This window comes from Protopterus annectens, chromosome 3.part1 (genome assembly GCF_019279795.1).
Source record: "Protopterus annectens isolate FY-2018-M chromosome 3.part1, PAN1.0, whole genome shotgun sequence".
In the NCBI taxonomy this organism is placed as follows: Eukaryota; Metazoa; Chordata; order Ceratodontiformes; family Protopteridae; genus Protopterus; species Protopterus annectens.
Genome location: NC_056732.1, coordinates 1,853,709,295 through 1,853,731,195, shown reverse-complemented (window position 1 = coordinate 1,853,731,195; position 21,901 = coordinate 1,853,709,295). Strand labels below are relative to the sequence as shown.

Sequence of the window (21,901 nt, the reverse complement as noted above, 5' to 3'; positions counted from 1 at the left end):
GAAGCAGTTACCATAGTTTACTTTTGTACATGCTGATTTATTTGGTGTAGTCCGATGAGCGCACTGTTCTCATTACACAGTTTCCTTTTTATTATTTGCACTACAATTCCTTGCTGTGTTTCATATAATTTAACCACCATTTATATTGGCTCAGGCTCCTGGTTGAATATTTTGAAACCAGATGTTTTTGAATTTCATCCGTGAGAGATAGCTGGTATAGAAGTTGCACAAACACACACATGTAAGTGCACACAGAAATATGAACAATAAATTAACAGTGTGGAAATTAGGTTCTTATTCTCTTACGAGAATGTCCTTGTTGAGAGAGATTGTAGGATGTAAGAGTAATATAATATAGGAAGATGGAAGAGCAGTCATTTGTCACCAGAGATGGTATTACCCACAGTCCTTGATAAAATGTAGCTTTTTTGTAGTGTATTTTATAATTTTGTTTTAGACTTGTATGATTAAACCATTGTAAACAAAGTGTAAAAAAATACTGGAAGGATACAGTGGTTAACTGTACAGTTACTTTCATTTGCAGGTTATAACATCCCATTGGATGAACTTCTGTTACTTCTTAAGAAAGTTGAAACCATTCCAGAGGCTGAGGCTGAAGGAAGAACAACTGTGCAAAAAAATCAACCTCCTGGCAACAAATCCAGCAGTAAGTACATAATAAGTAATACAACCAAGGCAACTGCCTGGTAACAGAATCAGCAGTAAGTATAATAGTATTACAACAAAGGCAACTTCCTGGTAACAGAACCAGCAGTAAGTACATAATAAGTATTACAACCAAGGCAACTGCCTGGTAACAGAATTAGCAGTAAGTATAATAGTATTACAACAAAGGCAACTTCCTGGTAACAGAACCAGCAGTAAGTACATAATAAGTATTACAACAAAGGTAACTTCCTGATAACAGAACCAGAAGTAAGTACATAATAAGTATTACAACAAAGGCAACTTCCTGGTAACAGAACCTGCAGTAAGTACATAATAAGTATTACAACAAAGGTAGCTTCCTGGTAACAGAATCAGCAGTGAGTACATAATAAGTATTACAACAAAGGCAACTTCCTGGTAACAGAATCAGCAGTGAGTACATAATAAGTATTACAACAAAGGCAACTTCCTGGTAACAGAACCTGCAGTAAGTACATAATAAGTATTACAACAAAGGTAGCTTCCTGGTAACAGAACCAGCAGTAAGTACATAATAAGTATTACAACAAAGGCAACTTCCTGGTAACAGAACCAGCAGTAAGTACATAATAAGTATTACAACAAAGGCAACTTCCTGGTAACAGAACCAGCAGTAAGTACATAATAAGTATTACAACAAAGGCAACTTCCTGGTAACAGAACCAGCAGTAAGTACATAATAAGTATTACAACAAAGGTAACGTCCTGGTAACAGAACCAGCAGTAAGTAGATAATAAGTATTACAACAAAGGTAACTTCCTGGTAACAGAACCAGCAGTAAGTACATAATAAGTATTACAACAAATGCAACTTCCTGGTAACAGAACCAGCAGTAAGTACATAATAAGTATTACAACAAAGGTAACTTCCTGGTAACAGAACCAGCAGTAAGTACATAATAAGTATTACAACAAAGGTAACTTCCTGGTAACAGAACCAGCAGTAAGTACATAATAAGTATTACAACAAAGGTAACTTCCTGGTAACAGAACAAGCAGTAAGTACATAATAAGTATTACAACAAAGGTAACTTCCTGGTAACAGAACCAGCAGTAAGTACATAATAAGTATTACAACAAAGGTAACTTCCTGGTAACAGAACCAGCAGTAAGTACATAATAAGTATTACAACAAAGGTAACTTCCTGGTAACAGAACAAGCAGTAAGTACATAATAAGTATTACAACAAAGGCAACTTCCTGATAACAGAACCAGCAGTAAGTACATAATAAGTATTACAACAAAGGCAACTTCCTGGTAACAGAACCAGCAGTAAGTACATAATAAGTATTACAACAAAGGCAACTTCCTGGTAACAGAACCAGCAGTAAGTACATAATAAGTATTACAACAAAGGTAACTTCCTGGTAACAGAACCAGCAGTAAGTACATAATATGTATTACAACAAAGGTAACTTCCTGGTAACAGACCCAACAGTAAGTACATAATAATATTAGAGCAACGGCAACTTCCTGGTAACAGAATCAGCAGTAAGTATATAATAAGTATTACAACCGAGGCAACTTCCTGGTAACAGAACCAGCAGTAAGTACATAATAAGTATTATAGCAAATACAACTTCCTGGTAACAGAGCCAGCAGTAAGTACATAATAAGTATTACAACAAATGAAAATTCCTGGTAACAGAACCAGCAATAAGTACATAATAAGTATCACAACAAAGGTACCTTCCTGGTAACAGAGTTAGCAGTAAGTACATAATAAGATTTACAACCAAGGCAACTTCCTGGTAACAGAACCAGCAGTGTGTACATAAGTAGTCTGGGTCTGCAGTTACATGCAGTTTAACTGTCTGCTGGAGGTATAGGGCAGAGAGTATGTTCAGAAGACTAGGGTGAGCAGTACTGCACAACATGGTGTAGTACTGAAGGCTGGGGGTGACATGTACTACAGAACATGATGTGGTACTGAAGCCTGGAGGGTGAGCAGTACTACAGAACATGGTGTGGTACTGAAGGCATGGGGGTGAGTAGTGCTGCAGGACATGGTGTGGTACTGAAGGATGAGGGTGAGCAGTATTGCAGAACATGGTGCGGTACTGAAGGCTGGGGGTGAGCAGTACTGCAGAACATGGTGTGGTACTGAAGGCTGTGGTGAGTAGTACTGCAGAACATGGTGTGGTACTGAAGGGTGGGGGTGAGCAGTACTACAGAACATGGTGTGGTACTGAAGTTTGGGGTGAGCAGTACTGAAGAACATGGTGTGGTACTGAAGGCTGGGGGTGACCAGGACTGCAGAACATGGTGTGGTACTGAAGGCCGCTAGTAAGCAGTACTGCAGAACATGGTGTGGTACTGAAGGCTGGAGATGTACAGTGCTAGAACATGGTGTGGTACTGAAGGGGGGTGAGCAGTACTACAGAACATGGTGTGGTACTGAAGGCTGGGGTGAGTAGTACTGCAGAACATGGTGTGGTACCAAAGGCTGGGGGTGAGCAGTACTACAGAACATGGTGTGGTACTGAAGGCTTTAGTGTGAGCAGTACTACAGAACACGGTGTGGTACTGAAGGCCCATGGGTGAGCAGTACTACAGAAAATGGTGTGATACGGAAGGCTGGGGTAACATTACTATAAAACATGGTGTGGTTCTGAAGACTAGGGGTGAGGAGTACCACAGAAAATGGTGTGCTACTGAATGCTGGGAGTGTACAGTAGTACAGAGCATGGTGTAGTACTGAGGGCTGGGTTGAGCAGTACTTTAGAATGTGGTTTGGTACTGAAGGCTGAGGGTGAGCATTCCTGCAAAGCATTGGGTGGTAATGAAGGATGGGAGTGAACAATACTTCAGAACATGGTGCTGTACTGAAGGCTAGGGTTGAGTTGTATTACAGATCATTGTGTGGTTCTAAAGGTTGGAGTGTGCTGTACTATAGAATATGGTATAATACTGAAGGCTGGGGTGAACAGTACTACAGAACTTGGTTCAGTACTAAATTCTGGGGGTAGCAATACCACAGAATGTGACATGGTACAGAACATGGGGTACTGCTGAAAGCTGGAATAAGCAGTTCTGCAGAACTTGATGTGACATTAAAGGCTTGTTTGGGTAGTACTGTAGGAAATAGTGTTGTACAGTGAAAGCTGAAGTGAGCAATAAAAAATAATACTATGTATAATTTGAAGCTTGCGTTGAGCAGTACTACAGAAAATGGTGCGAGCATTACTGCAGAAACATGGTGTGGTACTGAAGCCTTGGGATGGACTGTACTACAGAACATGATGTGATACTGAAGGCTGAGGTGAGCAGTACAACAGAACATGGTGTGGTACTGAAGGGTGTCAGTGAGCAGTACTATAGAACATGGTGTGGTACTTAAGGCTGGAGGTGAGCAGTACTACAGAACATGGTGTGAGCATTACTGCAGAAACATGGTGTGGTACTGAATGCTGTGGTGAGCAGTAATACAGAACATGGTGTGGTACTGAAGGTTGGGGTGAGCAGTACTACAGAACATGGTGTGGTACTGAAGGGTATCAGTGAGCAGTACTACAGAACATGGTGTGGTACTTAAGGCTGGGGGTGAGCAGTACTACAGAACATGGTGTGGTACTGAAGGCTGAGGTGAACAGTACTACAGAACATGGTGTGGTACTGAAGGCTGGGGGTGAGCAGTACTGCAGAACATGGTGTGATACTGAAGACAATAAATGAGTTTTATTACAGAATATGGTGTACTACTGAAGGGTGGGGTTAGCAGGTACTGCCTTTTTTTAATTTAGCCCCTTACAATGTCATTCTCCCTTAATTAATCTCCTTGAGCTGTGTGCATGCTCAGTAATGAAGCTTTTTTTCCCTTTGTAAGGATGCCTGTAGACTTAGCCAATTTTAAAAACAGTACTAAATTACAGGACTACCCGAACCCCTTCATTTCTGTAAGTGTGGCAGTCTATTTCCACTGGCCAAGCAACACACATAGGAAAACAGTGCCAAGGACAGTTATAAATACTGCTGTGTTTAATTGCCTTCAAGGAGTGACTCGGTACAGATAAGTAGAGGCACTACCACTACCTTTTTCTCCATTTGGTTTTATTACTGTGAAATTCCTAAATCATATTAGCAAGCTGCTGCCTTTTTTGCTGAGTTATTGGCATGCACACAGCTCAAGGAATCCCCCACTCATTAGCAGTCGCTTTAAATTATTGTTTTATACATAAAGGCTTAACGTTTTTTGTCCTTAAACATTCATAGCACCTGTTTTCTTAGGTTTGTTCACTTACCATTTTATCCATTAAAACTCCTTAAATATATCAATAGGAGAAGGTACGAAGCAACGCTCGATGCAGAGACGGTATAAATGAATCTCTTTATGTACTGACATCCTGTACTTACCGTAACCTTCACTGATTGTTTTCTTTGCTTCCACTATTTTCCTGTGTAAGCCTGCCCTTGTCTTGGTTCCGTTATCTTCAAATTCCTCACATCATGTTTGGTTCAGATTTCTCATCATCCTGTGTGCCATTTAAAAACCTAAAGCTTCCAATATTTCTTTCCTTTTCAAATTTAGCCCTAACAGTATTGTTCTCCCTTACTCAGTCACCTCAGACTATGTGCGCATTCAGTAACTAAAGTAATCCTCAGAATTATTACTGGGAATAATATTGTTTTACGGGCTACTACATGCTTACTGGGAATACTGTATTTGGAGTGATATATAAAATTGTACTGTGAACTTTGTGTCAGGTAGCTGTCTGCCTTGCAATGTTATAACAACCTAGCACTGCCATGCATCTGTATTTTCTTCCCCACAAAGTGTATTTAAGCATTTGTATATTAGTGTTACAGTGTATTTAAGCATTTGTATATTAGTGTTACAGTGTATTTAAGCATTTGTATATAAGTGTTACAGTGTATTTAAGCATTTGCATATTAGTGTTACAGTGTAATTAAGCATTTGTATATTAGTGTTACAGTGTATTTAAGCATTTGTATATTAGTGTTACAGTGTATTTAAGCATTTGTATATTAGTGTTACAGTGTATTTAAGCATTTGTATATTAGTGTTAGAGTGTTTTTAAACATTTGTATATTAGTGTTACAGTGTATTTAAGCATTTGTATATTAGTGTTACAGTGTATTTAAGCATTTGTATATTAGTGTTACAGTGTATTTAAGCATTTGTATATTAGTGTTACAGTGTGTTTAAGCATTTGTATATTAGTGTTACAGTGTATTTAAGCATTTGTATATTAGTGTTACAGTGTATTTAAGCATTTGTATATTAGTGTTACAGTGTATTTAAGCATTTGTATATTAGTGTTACAGTGTTTTTTAAGCATTTGTATATTAGTGTTACAGTGTATTTAAGCATTTGTATATTAGTGTTAGAGTGTATTTAAGCATTTGTATATTAGTGTTACAGTGTGTTTAAGCATTTGTATATTAGTGTTACAGTGTATTTAAGCATTTATATATTAGTGTTACAGTGTATTTAAGCATTTGTATATTAGTGTTACAGTGTATTTAAGCATTTGTATATTAGTGTTACAGTGTTTTTTAAGCATTTGTATATTAGTGTTACAGTGTATTTAAGCATTTGTATATTAGTGTTACAGTGTATTTAAGCATTTGTATATTAGTGTTACAGTGTTTTTAAGCATTTGTATATTAGTGTTACAGTGTATTTAAGCATTTGTATATTAGTGTTACAGTGTATTTAAGCATTTGTATATTAGTGTTACAGTGTATTTAAGCATTTGTATATTAGTGTTACAGTGTTTTTCCTGTTTTATGTCTCTATTTACCAGTGTTAGCTTCTTAAAGATACAGTACTGTCTTCATAGAATTCCCTGCAGAGTGTTATAATGTTTTCAAACATTTATAAATTAAACCTGCAGTGTTTCTTATATGTTACAGTTCTGCATATATTATTCCCATAACATCCCTGCATTCCTCCCTTATAAAACTGATTATTGAATACAATACCCCTTTTAGCATGTACCTCACAAAGCACATGCAGCAGCTGGAGGCAGCGATTCCTCACCCAGAGAATCCAGGGCCTCAAACATCTACCCTACACAGATAGGCTAAAAGCCCTGTCCCTCTACTAAGTCTCCTACAGACTCCTCAGTGGTGACCTCTGTCTGGCATACAAAGCAGTCTCAGACCCCGCCCTGATGGGACTGTTGCATATTCGCAAGTCAGGCGCCACTCAAGTAACCAGCACATAAGAGCTCAACCTGGTCTGTAACGGACAGATTTGTGTCCCAGAGACTCCCCCTTTTGTGGAATAGACTCCCACTCCATGTAAAGCAGAGTGCTTCATTAAACCTTTTTAAGCGCAACCTGGATAACTAGATGGGAAACAGAAAATACACCCCTGGGATTCCACCTATGTCCCTGCTGGAAAGTGGCATAGAGTGTTGACTTGTTGGAACATGGGCTAAATTCTTGGCTAGGCTTGTAAGGGCCTCAGGGCCAATAACCTAGTAACTTCCTATGATCCTATATACCTAATTGTTATCATTTTGAAAATACAGTACTGCTTTTATATAGTTTTTCATTAAGCGCTCTTCCTAAATGAAAGCATTTTAGTTGTAACGCCAATTACTTGCTGTTTTTGCTCTATTGATGTGTGGGATATTACTTTTTTTTGGTTAATTCTTTGCACAACTGTCTCATGGTACCTTTTCCTACTATGCTGTCCTAGTTTTATGTACCTTTTGATACAAGTGTGGTAGCTCGTACTGTGGTGCTTCCGACTTCCCTTCCAGTTACTTTCCTGGCTTCTCTTTGCTTTTCATGTCAAACCTTTACATCTACCTTTTCTATCCCTTCTTTACTCACCTCTCCATTTAATCCATGTCTCAGTGTGTATATCTAGGAAGCTGTTGAGCTCTCCCGGAAGTCATGGTCACTAATACCTGTTTTAATCACTTCTCACTTTTTCCAGTAATATCAAAGGCAACTGTGAAAAACACCAACACAGAAGGAAAAACAATTTATTTAGCACTTTCATCTGCCAAATGGCTGGACTTCCTCAGAATACAAACGAGACACCGAACAAGCATATAAATACCTGCCCAATTAAAGTCAATAGCACCAAGTAATGAATTAATTGAATAATTGATTCTTGATGCATAAAAACAAAATTAAAGTGAAATACCCAATGCTTATAAACAAATACAAAAATGAAAACATACACAATATATAACCTATACATGTTAAATATTCTTATAAACCATAAAAAATATATATGTATAAATATATATAAATGTAATAAATTGAAAATATAAGGCTCCTAAATGCATATAAAAAACATACATGAGCAATACACATAAAATAACAAATATGTAAAAATATATATGTTTAAAATTTTTAAATGGCAAACAGATTTAAGCTTGAGGAGACTGGCAATGGAAATGACATCACTGAGGCCTGGACAACGTGTAGCATAACACCTAAGCTGTCATCTAAGCTCCAGGAATTCAAGAAAGATATCATGAGGACCACCTCTAGGGTCAACATCAACATTGTCTAAAACAGAACATTTGAATGAATGCAAAGGAAAACCCTTAATATGTCTATAAAGGGCATTTCGCTCATCCTTTTTACTAATGTCATAATAATGCTGATAAATCCTGTACCTAAACTGTCTGATGGTTTTGCCAATGTAAAAACAAGTACACTGTTGACACAAAGCAACATAAACAATGCCCTTACTATCACAATTGAATCTCTTCTTGTGCTTGATTTTACCATAACTATGTACAAAGCATTCAGTACCCTCAAGAATAAATTTACACTGAGAACAGTGACCGCATTTATTTACTCTACTTGTATATGAATTGGACACGATTCTTTCAATCATGGTTTTAAAACAGGTATCTTTCTGATAAACCACCAACGTTCTTTCACCAAGTTTGTTAGAAATATTCCCATCACATCTGAAAATCTCCCAAAATGTATTAATGATGCACTTGATTTCCCTGTATTGTAAATTAAATGGCAAAATCAAGGCCTTACCATGAGACAAGTTGGTCGATACCAAACTAGAATCAACAGGATTAACAACTTGAACAAGAGACTTGCCAAGCAGGGGGGTATAAAACCCAGATGATCTCTTCCCTTTAACTTCAGTAAAGATTTCTGTTAAAAAATCCTCAGGATAACCCCTCCTCAAAAACATGTCAAATAACTTATTGCATTCCTCAAATAATAAACTTTCTTGACTAACCATCCTGGCCAATCTGACACATTGGCCTTTGACAATGGCCTTCTTTTGATGGATAGGATGCCAACTCTGGAAATGCAAGTAAGAATTTGAAAAAGTAGGTTTCCCTGGAATCAAAGTTACCTGTTTCCCTGTTCTTAGAAAGAGTGACATCCAAGAAATTAACCTGTGTGGCATCAACTGACATTGTAAACCTTAAAAAATCTGTAGAAGAATTGATGAATTCAAAAAAAGTTTCAAGTCTTTCCTTAGTGTCAACCCAAAAAATAATGATGTCATCAATAAAGCGTTTATATAAACACCAACTATCTTTGAACTCAGAAGGAAAAATAAAATTAGTTTCCCAAAAGGCCATAACTATGTTGGCAAATAGAGGTGTGCAAGCAGCACCTATGGCAACACCCTGGATTTGCTTGAATAAATGGCCCTCAAAACTAATGAAATTTTTTTGCAAAACTAAATCCATGAGACTACTGATAACCAAACTTTCGTCATGTCCAAGAATAGGCACTAAATATTAAAAAAAACAGTCAATGCCAGTATCATGTGGGATGCTGGAATATAAATCTTTGACATCAATGCATACAAAAAGAATATCTTCTCTATATAAACTGTCATTGACATTAGATAAAAAAATCCCATGAATCCTTTAACAAAGCAGGATAATTATTAAACAAATTCTTGGTCTCCTGATCAATATAATTAGCAATAAAGAACGTCTTGGACCCTTTGGCATCAACTATTTGCCTCAGTGGAGGATCCTCAAGGCATTTGTGAACCTTGGGAAGACCAAAAATGGTAGGTGTTCTAGGAAATTGGACCTTGAAATAGTCCATTTCACTAAGTGAGACTTGATTGTTTAAATAAAAGATCCTCAAGGGCCAAGTCAATTCTATGAAGAGCCCCATTTAACTCATTTAGAGATATTTCTTCATGCACATCCGAAAATAAAATAGAAAACATTTTGTTAATGTAATCATTCGTACTCATGACCACCAGTCCCCCACCTTTATCTGGCTGCATGATACAAATAGAGACCTCACTTCGAATGTGCTGCAATAAAAGATGTTCATCCATGCTTAAGTTAATAGGGTAACAAGATGGAATACTAACAATTTTCCTGATTTCATCTTCACATAGCTTTTCAAAAACAAGTATTAAAGGATGTAGGGGTGGGTTAAATGTACTGGGCCTTTTATTCCTATGTAAATCTGTGTTATACAAGCCATCATCAAAAAGAATGTTAAAATTGAATTTCCTCAAAAACAACTTGAATTGAACCAAAACCTGGTCCAATTTGGCTTTCTGTGCAGGAACAAATGTTAAACCTTTTTCAAATAAATTGGCCCACTCCTCAGTGACATCAACATGACTATAATTAAACACTTTAAAATCCCCTGTAGTGTTAAAAATAATTTTAACCATAGGATCTGTGTTCAATTCCAATATGTCTGCCGCCAACCCAATCTCCCTTTCCCTCTCCCCTGTAGAACTGGTTTCCTATTTATAAAAGTTGCAGACAAAGTGTTACAATGTATCATTTTTCAGTCTGACTTGGTGCTTGGTGTGCTTAGTGCTACTAGCACCTACAGATGCTATAGTATCAAACTGGGTTGCTACTCCACATCACTTTTGTTTAGTAACTACGTTTTAATTAAATTAGATGCTAAGCAGTGTGACTGTGTGTTCTGTAATTCAGTTAGAAGAAAAGCAATAAGTTAAATACAAAACACCAGATCACGGCTAAAGTCCTGTTTTGTTGCCAAGTCAGAGCGATCCTTAGTTGTTTTACTGCTGTACCATGAGAAATATTATAGCAATGTAGATATGTAAATGTATGTGTTGCGATATTTAAGTACTGTTGTATACAATTGTTGATAGTTTACTACTGATATATCTGTGATAGAGCTGTCTCTTTAAATTCATGGGCTACCCAAATTATCTGGTATATATCACTAAGTAAGGTGTTTTTTTGTATGTTAAGGACTTCATATGCGAATGCATGACAGTTGCCTTAGCCTTTTGTACTAAACACTTTGTACCTGTGTAAATAGTGTAACGTGCTGCTACTCTTAAACCCAATACCCTTCCTGCCTGGGTGATAATTTATTATTTCAGTTACTTTTTACAGCACTTCTCTCTCATTCCCCTTTCAGAGACCTTAACGTAATAATTGTTTTTGTCTCCATATTTTCATTTATTGACCACTGTCCCTGCAAAAGGGTTCTCTCTCAGTCCCCCACTTGCTGAATCCTTGGCCATTGGCCGCATCTGCAGTGAAGAAACCAGCCACAAGGACTCAAGGGCTTTGGAAAGAAGATAGGTTACTGTAGGTGTCTAGCTACGTTTCCCTCTAAGCCTGCTACTGTAGAAAGCACCAGGTCTAAAGCAGAATTAACTGGCTCTACCCATGACTAGGGACAGCAGCTGCACCCCCACCCCTATCAGCTGTAAATACATTCCCCAGTTAACTTTTTCTTCATAGTCAACAGTAAACCAAGATAAAGCTCTAGGCGAAAAAAGGTAACCCAGTAGATACACTGGAACTGCCCACTTGTAAAACAGAGGCAAAAAGGTACTTAAACTGCCACTTTTTGTCTGCTTCAAACTAGGTATCTACCCAGAAAGGACACAGCTGAAATCAGGTCTATAGATTGTTTTTCCCTACTAGATTCTAATAACTCCTAACAATTTGGCTACTTAGACACTTACCCTGCAATCTTTAGCCTGGGGGGTCATAGCATTGAGCACTAAGACCTTTACATTTTCTTGGTTTTGATTTTTGTTTCACAAGTATGTTCATTTTCGCAATACCTAAAAAAAAATCACTGTGCAAGGACAACAATTTTTAGCTAATATTTGAAAGCCTAGAAGGGAGAGATGCAGACCATCCCTGGCAAAGCAGCATGGTCTGTTAACCAGCTCCTTCAATGTTGAGAAATATTGCATCCCCTTAGAATGATAATAAAAGCTAAGACAATTATTAAAGTTAGTCATCTTTTCTTCATATTGTGGTATCATCCTTGGAGAAGGTAAAATGCTGCTTAATGCTAGGCTCATACCAGATTGAGACAGGTATTTCGAGAGCTCCATTATGTCCCTCTTCATATAGTCTAGGGAGGTACATCTCAGGGCATTTACACCCACGTGGACTATGACTGAGTCATACACATACTTGTGATCCACTGATCTGAGTACATTTGTTATGTGGTGGATCCTGGCCCCTAATAAGCAACTGACACTGACTTTCTCTTTACTCAGCCCAGTGAGAGGGACATCAGTGTATCTCACAAAGGGGTCTCCAGTGACTAGAATTTTGGATTCTGTGGTGGCTTGCCTTATGGGGTTAGAAGTAGAGGCTCCCTGAAATGTAGTTGTAAGGGTTGACGTGGGTGTTGTTTTGAAAGAGTGCATTCAGGGTTGCTGAGGGAGTTTGTTTTCTGTACTTCACCTTGGAGGGCTTTGGGGTTTAGGCAGGTTACATTTAAATGCCTCTGCATATGTGGGTCTATGTGTCTACTTTGAATTGTGTGTGTGACTGGTGCAGTGTGTGTATTACTGACAGCCTTATCACAGGGGATTACTAGGCTGTCGACCATAGAAATGCTATTTAATACCCAAGATTACATTCAGTGATGATTGCCCATGTCCAGGAGGGTTGTGGGTGCTATCCCTGGTAAGAATTTATGGTGCCCCATCCACTCGTCCAGGTTCCTCTTGAACAGTGTCATAGAGGTGCTCTCTTTCACATGAATTGGTAACCTGTTCCAAGGATGCGGCAGTCACTGAGAGATAAATCTGCACCTGCAGGATGTCTTACTTAAGTCGCAGGTCATATTTAGGTCCCAGGAATAGTTAGCCCTAGTCCAATTTGATTTATGGATATGCAGCAAGTTCATTAGGTGTGGGTCTTGAATTGCCAGGTAGACCAGGCATAAGTCTACCCTAAGAAGTCTAGGCAATACGGAGTATAGTGACAGGCACTTTAGTCGGTCTGTGTAAGGCACATGCTGGACCTCTGAGGTCTTTCTAATTGATGTAGGTGCTTAGTATGGTACATGTCAAATGGGGAATTATACTTAGGTAGGGGCTGGATAAGTGCTGAGTACAGGAGTTTATAACTTCTTTTGCTCATGAAGCAATGCCTTTACTAATCAAGTGTGCTATGTAGAAAGCTTTCCTTACTACAGTAGACACATGGTTGAAGATTTTATATCCTTTGGAAAAATGCATGCTAAGTCAAATCCTGTTATTCTAGCAACTTTCTAAGTTAATAAGAGCAATATTTAAAATCTGTACCTATTTTTGGGCCTTTGGCTCCCCATTCTGTCAGGCTTGCTCCAAATCTTTGGCACTAAGAAGTTGAGAGGTATGTGTGTGTGTGTGTGTGTGTGTGTGTGTGTGTGTGTGTGTGTGTGTGTGTGTGTGTGTATATATATATATATATATATATATATATATATGTGTATATGTATATATATATATATATATATATATATATATATATACATATACACACACACACAAACACACACAAACACACACACACACACATATATATATATATATATATATCTATCTATATATATATATATATATATATATATATATATATATATATATATATATACACACATACATACATACATACATATATATGTATACATACACAAACACATGTATATATATATATATATATATATATATATATATATATATATACAGAAACCAATATACCCTGAGGGAGCAGACCTGAAGCACAGGAAGTAACGTACTCAGGAAGTAGCGTACTCAATCAGATGTAAGACAATAGTCCAAAAAACCAACCTTCGTCTTAGAAGGAAATACAAATTTTCAGTTAATAGGGTTGAAAAAACGCCCAGTTATTGCCGGTGAGGCAAAAGCAAAAAATAGCAAAAGCAGTCAATGCGATGATGAAATTTCAGTACCTTCAATGTAGACAAAAGAGAAACACTGTAGCAACATCAATGTAAAAGTTCCCAATGCAACACGATGTTCTATAGCAAACAGCTTGTCAAAAGGATATAATCCAAATCGAAGCAAATAAACCATTCGGTCCAAAAATTCAGGTAAAAATCCTTTATTACAGTGGTTCATAGGTTCATAGGTTCATAGGTTCGTACTAGGCTATCAGCCCTAGGGCCTATACAAGCCTAGCCATAACAATTCCCTGAATATTTCTTCCCACATTATTTACTTTCCTGGACCCCTGTCTAGCAGGGCGACTGACGTGATCCCTGGGGTGAATTTCCTTTCTCCCATCCAATCGTCAAGGTTCCTCTTGAAGAGGTCCAAAGAGGCACTCTGCTTGACATGTATAGGCAATCTATTCCAGAGTCTGGGGAGTCTCTGGGTCAGGAACCTATCCCTCCAACATGTTTTGTTTATTGTGATGACAAGGTTTAGATCCCTGGAGCGTGTAGCTCTGAGGGATTGGGATTTCTTTAAGTGTAGCATGTCCAACAGCTCTGGGTTTGACATGGCCTTGTATGTTAAGCAGAGATCGCCTCTGAGTAGACGATATGCGACAGAGTATAGCTGGAGTTTTTTAAGGCGGTCAGCATAGGGCATCTGCTTTAGGCCTGTGATTCTTATAGTGAGGTATTTCTGAGGCCTTTCCAGTTGTTGCAGATGTCTTGAGAGGTACATACCAAATGGGGCATTGTATTCTATAATGGGTCTAATGAGGGATGAGTACAGTGGGACAATGACCTCCTTTTTTCTGGATGAAAAGCCCTTCGTGATGAGGTGTGCCACATAGAAGGATTTCCTGACTGTTGTGGCGATGTGGTTATCGAAGGTGAGACCACTGTCCACCTGTGTCCCTAAGTCTCTTATCACACTTTCTGTGTTTAGTGTACTGCCACCTATATGGTAATTCATGGATACACGTTTTTCCCAAAGGGGATAACAATACATTTCTTGGCATTGAGCTTGAGCCCATGGCTCTGGCACCAAGCATCTGTTTCTGTAAGGCCCCTTTGTAGAGTATCCACATCATTTGGGGATTCAATAATGGCTCCCAGTTTGCAGTCATCTGCAAACTTTGTTAGCCAGAGTCCCTTAGTGTTGACCTGTACTTCAGAGAAGTAGATGCCAAACAAGAATGGCCCCAGGACTGAACCCTGAGGTACTCCACTTGTCACTTGTCTGGAGCTGGATTTGGAGTCGGCTACTTTTACAGTGTGAGTTCTATCAGTAAGCCATTTAGCAACCCATTGGGTGACATAGGAATTAATGCCCAACTTAGTAAGTTTATCTATGATTCCAGAGTGGGGGATGGTGTCAAAGGCCTTGGCAAGGTCTGGATAGGCTGTGTGGACCACCTTACCCTTGTCCATGGCTCTGGAGACTGATTCAAAGAAGTCAATCAGGTTCAGGAGACAAGATCGGCCCTTCACAAACCCAAACTGGGTGGGGTCCAGTGTTTGAAGGTTGCCAATGTCTTTTATAAGTTCCATGATAATACGCTCCATGGCCTTGCAGATAAGGCTTGTCAGACTGATGGGATGGTAGTTTCCGGGATCCAAGGTGGATCCCCCCTTGTGGATTGGGATAACTATAGCTCTGCCACTCAGTGGGCACGAAACCTGAGGTGAGGCTATGATTAAACATGACACTTAGGTGAGGTGCCAGTTCATATTGTAGTTCATGTAGTACACAGCCCGGGATGTCATCTGGTCCCATGGATGCTGTATTCTTGGCTTTAGAGAGTGCGTTTTGTACCTGTGTGGCCGTTATTACTGGAATTTGGCAATCTTCCGGTATTGAGATGGGCCATTTAGGGGTGAGAGGGGTGAAGTTGGCACTGAATCGATCTGCCAGGATATTGGCAATATCCTTCGGATCAGTATATTTAATGCCATTCTGTTTTAGCTCAGAGCAGATCTGAACATTGCCATTTAGATTCTTGACATAATTATAGAATGCTTTGTGGTTGTCTTTGGAATCTTTGGCAATTTTATTTTCGTAACTAGCTTTGGAGGATTTTATGAGGCATCTCAGTTTCTTACTGAGGCTAGTAAGGGAGTTTTTTGCATCCTGGGATTTTCCTCTTTTCTGCAAAAGTTTCTTCCTTTTGTTGTAAAGTTTGTTTATGGCAGGGGACCACCAGATTGGCTTCCTTTTTTGGATGAGAGCATTTTGGTTCTATTTGGGATGGCACGATTCATGCATGAGTGGATGTGCTCGTACAGTGCCGTAGTGTAGGATTCAGCAGTTGAACTTTCAGTTCCCGTCTGCATGGGTGTCATGAAGTTTGTCACTTCTGACTTGAGAAGCATGAAGTTGGCTTTAGAGTAGTTTTTTATGGTGGTTTCTTTACTGGGGGGTGGGGGTGGGATGTGGATGTTAAGGGTGATTAGCTTATGGTCAGACCTGACTAACAAGGGGGTGACCATAGGTATGGAGCATTGATTTCCCATGTTGGTAATGACCAGGTCTAGGATATTGGAGCCCCTGGTGGGACTATGGATTAGTTGATCCAGGGCGTTGGAATTTATGAATTCCAAGAACCATTGCGCAAAGGTGTTGGGACATGAGTAGTTTTCCCAGTTAATGGCAGGGTAGTTAAAATCACCCAGTATTAGGGTGTTTGGTTCTATCTTAATATTTTCCAGTATGTTTAGAAAGGTGTAGTGAGAATCTTGGGGTATGGTGGGGATCTGTAGCAAGCTACAATTTGGATTGCAGTCTTACCTAGTGTTAGTTGCACTTGGAGAATTTCAGACACATTGTGTTGGCCAACTAGCCTGGTGGTGTGAATATCCTTGGTGAATATTGACACTCCTCCACCTTTAGTGTTTCGGTCCTGGTTTGGTGGCCGAAAAGTGTGGTAAGAGTTGTAGCCTGGTATTGCAGGGGTGCTCTCTGGAGCCTTGAACCAGGTCTCAGTTACTGCACAGATATCAATGTTCTCCATTTTTAGGAGTGCCTCGAGAGAGAGCATTTTGAGGTTTAGACTTCTAGCATTGAGTAGCATTACCTTCAGATTTTGCATGCTTGTACCTGTTATGGTGGTGGTTTTGTCCTTTGAAGTTTGCCTAAAAAAGGCACTATAGGGGTGGCAAGAACTTTAGCCAGTAACCTGAATCCCAGGGGCGACAGGTGCAGACCATCTCTGGCAAAGCATCGTGGTCTGTCAATCATGTCATCCCAGGCAGACATATACTGGATCCCCTTTGAATGACACCATAAGCTTAGCCAATTGTTGAAGTCAATCATTTTATCCTTATATTGTGGTATCATTCTGGGCGAAGGCAGGATGCTACTCAGGGCTAGGGTCATACCTGCCTGGGCCACATGATCCGAGAGCACTTCCATGTCTCTTTTCATGTAGTCCAGGGAGGTTCGTCTCAAGTCATTCACTCCAACATGGACAATGACAGAGTCATATTTGTACTTGTTGTGGAGTGACTTGAGTGCATGCGTTATGGGGTGGATCCTGGCACCCGACAGGCAGCTGACTGTAACTTTCTCCTTATTCAACCTGGTGAGAGGGACATCAGTGTGCCGGACTATAGAGTCACCTATGACTAAAGTGTTAGGTACATTGTCTTGCCTTAGGGGCTGTTGCTGGGTGGCACACTGGTGTTGTGAACTATGTGACACATTGGTTGTGATTGGTGTTTGTTTGTGTTTCAGCTTCAGAGGTCTTTGTTGCTTGGGCAGGTTATAGTTAAGGGCCTCTGCATATGTGGATTTAGTGTTGCTATATGTGGGTGTTGGTGGTGCGGGTTTAGAAGGGCTATGTGTTGCTTGAGGTGTAGTGTGGGTGTTAACCTTCTCCTCTTGACTGTTTAGCACAATCTTGGGTGGAGAGAGCTTTGCTTCCATTTTGGCTATATAAGTGCATCTCTCACAGGTTGTAGTGTTGGGTGGTAGGAGGAGAGGGTTGTCTGTGTACATGAGGCAATTGCTGCATTGCCCCAGTATGCCCAGATTCACCAGGTGGACAGGAGAAATCACTGGAAGCTGACCCTTGGACATGCCTGGTTTGGGGCTTTTTTTTTCTTTGTAAAGTATAGGAGCTGTTTCCTTAGCAAGGTACTTTGCAATTATAGGCTGTTTAGTGCCTACTATTAATTTCTCCTTATTAACAAGGAGAGTGCAGTGTTTGTATGAGTTTAAGGCTTCCTAGTGCTTTCCAGCAGGTATTAGAGAAAGTGCTAGTCACAGGGATGCTTAAAGGTAAGATTGAAAAGAATGCACTCTGCAGTGTGCACTAGAGAAGTTAGATGTGAAAGTAGGTAACTTGAGTTTTACCTGTTTAAAAAGTTAAGGTTTAGTGGAGAGTTACTATTTTTAAAACAGCAAGATGGACTGAAAGGGGTGGTCACTTTTGTATTTTGGTACTATGAAATACTGTAGGATGGCCAATAAATTTAAATAACTGAAGGGGTGGGATTTCAAAAGTGAGCGCTTTCACGGCGTATACACACCGCTTCATCAGACAAACAGTTTATGGCTGGAAAGTAACGGTTTAAATATCCAAACCAGTAACCAACAGCCAATCACCAATCACTCTACTTAAAGCTGCATAACGCAAACATCATATCAATTAATAGAATGAATAAAACAATGTAAAACACTGACGCTAGTCAGAATTTTCTAAAACATAAAAGATTCCGTGCGATGAATTAAATAAATCCATGCATCGTGTAATATGCCTTCACCTAAAATCAATTTAAAATCATGTTAGTATAGTAACAAAGTATAAGTAGTGCGCTAGCATTGAAGCTATAGCATAAGATAATATAGTACGATGTAGAGCATAAACGACTACTGTCCAATATTATATATAGACATAGATGTGGTCTAAGCTGCTAAAAACTAGCCGTGCATAAAGAGCTGTCGTTTTATCCACCAAACACAAGGTGGCAACTAACCAATACATCCAATTAATTCAAAGTATGCATAATATTGAATAATATCACCTAAAAATCATGGATATAAGACATCAAAATGCAGATATTATGCTTAAACTAAAAATACAACATATAATAGTGTAATGCTGTATAAAACAGAAATGGCTGCTGTGTAAAATTATACATAAACATAGTAATGATCTAAACTATTAAAAACTAGCATTGTGTCAGGAAGCACTTCCATTATATCCACTAATTACAAAGTGGTCTCTGAACAACGCATCCAAAAAAATATATATAATGAAAACTAAATTAATCAAGTAGAGAGAATCAGGGACTATTCTACCTACAAAAATAACTGTGAAAATAAAAATAACAATAAAAATAGGCATAAATACTGAGCCTACACAGAACTAGGGCACAGCAAAACTATGTTGTGCAAAACATCTGCTGCCAAACTCTAATTGAAGGAACTAAATAACTAAATTGATGGAGCAAAATAGCAGATTAAGTTGCTGGGATAAAGGATGGACGTATAAAGGCCAACTCCTGTGACAAGACCTACAACTGATGGGTGGGCAAATAAGTGGAAGGAACAATGATGGATACAAAAACAGGTGGGGTGTGGTATACAAACAAGAGCATTAAGAACAATCTACCTGAGTGTTCTACCCTTAAGATAGGGTTTGATGGAAAGTACTTCATTTAGCCCTTTACCCCTGTGAGCTCCCAACCTACAAATCCATCTGAGTTCTGCCTCCTCCGTTAGATTCACTATATCGCCCAATCTATTTCCTGCCTCCACAACCTGTAATACTTGAAATAAAAACATATGGTTGTCACCTTCCTTCAGAGTATGTTTAGCCAATGCACTACAATCCTGTAGCCTATTCAAGCAATAGCTATGGTCGCGTATATGCTCCCTAAGCAACCTACTGGTCTTCCCTACATAGAACGAGAAACATTGTGTACAAGATGCCACGTACACGACGTTCCTAGAGGTACAATCACTATCATAATTAATAGTTCAAAGATGCTTTGTCTCTGGGTGTCTAAAATAGTGAGACTCATCAATGTAGCTACATTGCTGAGAACTGCCACATTTCTTTGTTTTCTCAAAGCCTGTTCTAAGTATAGGAGCCTGAGGCTTACAAAGGTGTTTTTTGAGATTGTGCATGTTACTGAAGGTAAAGGATGGTACATGACCCACCAAACCGGCCACCCTATCATCAGCAACTAATATATTCCAATTTCTCCTTATGACTTCTTGGGCAATATCAGGTTTGCCTCCAAATGGTAAAATGATGTTGATTAGACGATTGTCTAATTCAGTCTTTGTATCCCTGATGTTATAATTTAAATCAGAAAAGTAAGGTTTAGCCCTTGTTTGTCTTAGATAGTCCATCTGATTATATGTTCTATCAATTTCAGTTTGAGAGTATCCTCTGGTTAACAACCCTTCACGTAGTTCATTTAATCCCATATTGTAATCTGTAGATAGCGTAGATAAACGGAAAACACGCATAGCTTGTCCTTTAACTATGTTATTGAAAACATGAGGGGTATGCATGCTTTCCCTGTGTAGGAATGCAGGTCTATAGCACAATTTGCGATGAATCTTAGTATTAATCCCATTGTTGATCTTATATACAGTAACATCCAAAAAATCAATATGGGTGTAGGAAAAATTAATCGTGAATTTTAAATAAGTGCTAAAGGTGTTAATTTGTTCAAAAAACATATGCAGTGCATTACTTGATCCCTTCCACAGGAAAAAAAGATCGTCTACAAATCTTTTATAGAATAAAATATCTGGATGGTGGACAATATGTGCGTCTTCAAAGGTCGCCATGACAATGTTGGCATAGCTGTTAGCACAGCTGGTGCCCATGGCGACCCCCTTATTCTGTTTATAACAGATGTCTCGATAGATGAAGATATTATTTTCAAGGACAATTTCCATCAATAATGATATAAACTCAATTCTTGTTTGTGTATATTCAGAATGCTTATTCAAAAACCTTTGTAGTGCATGTATACCCTCATCATTAGGTATGCACGTAAACAACGAGACTACATCCATAGTCACAAGTACACACGTATCAATGTCACCCAAATTAATGGTTGTCACACATAGATATAGCTCTCTTAAAAAATGCTCAGAATCTTGTAATATAAAACTTGAGGACCTAACAAAACCCTTTAATTCATGATCTAAAAATATAGAAATCGGTTCTGTCAGCCATCCAGAGCCTGCCACAATGGGTCGAAGTGCAGGTAATGTGGCATTCTTGTGTATCTTGGGAAGACCCAAGATAGTGGGGATTAATGGATAGTCTACTGTCATATATTTAAATAGATCATCATTTTTAAGGAATGTATAGCAGAGGGTATGGAGGGAGACGTATGTGAGGTAAGTAGATGAGGACCTTGAGAAGGTCAGTGATATGTAGGGGCGGTATGAAGCTTTATCTCTTTATTCAGTGTTTTACAGACTTTTGAATGTCCATCTCTGCCTTGCTTACCATGCCATTAGAGACCAGATTGTCCAGGATGTCCAGTATCTCCATAAATCCAATGGCTCCCTAACACTAAAACCAAGAATGGAAATCTTCACCAGCAGATAAACAAGACATAGCAGAGGGACAAGTTTTTGTAACCCACTGCCTCCTTAACCTTTTATGGTATACTTCCCTGCATGTTAAGCAATGCAACTCACTATCTTCCTTTAAAAATAATCCAAATTACTGGATGGATAGCCACGCACTTACTCCAGAATTGGCTGGTGTGGCCCTCCTGGAGAAAGGCTGTGCAGCCTGAGATAGTGGACACTAGCAACGTGTAAATGGTCATGACTGTAAAGTATCTATAAATCTATTTTACTCAGTCCATGTGAAGCAGAGTTCCTCCCTTACCCAAGTCAAGTTTAACTTGGACAATTGGATGGAGAAAAGAGAATTCATCCCTGGTTTGGCACCTATGTCTCTAATGGACCCAGGCAGCCTGGAAATGGTTAATTCCTCAGGGCCCCTGCTTGTAATTGTAATAATCTAAACTGACATCAGTGTTGTAAAAATTGTAAGTACCTAAATGTGTAAACGTGGAGTTTTT

The 21,901-nt window shown here is 38.9% G+C and overlaps 1 protein-coding gene across 1 annotated transcript in view; it reads left to right on the top strand.

The window, feature by feature from the left end:
• Window positions 1-21,901, top strand: part of LOC122798764 (zinc finger protein 271-like) — a 65,117-nt gene that overhangs the window by 38,662 nt on the left and 4,554 nt on the right. The window contains exon 3 of the mRNA XM_044067872.1: window positions 545-667. Coding sequence (XP_043923807.1) covers window positions 545-667 — 123 coding nt within the window. The remainder of the gene's footprint in view (window positions 1-544; window positions 668-21,901) is intronic.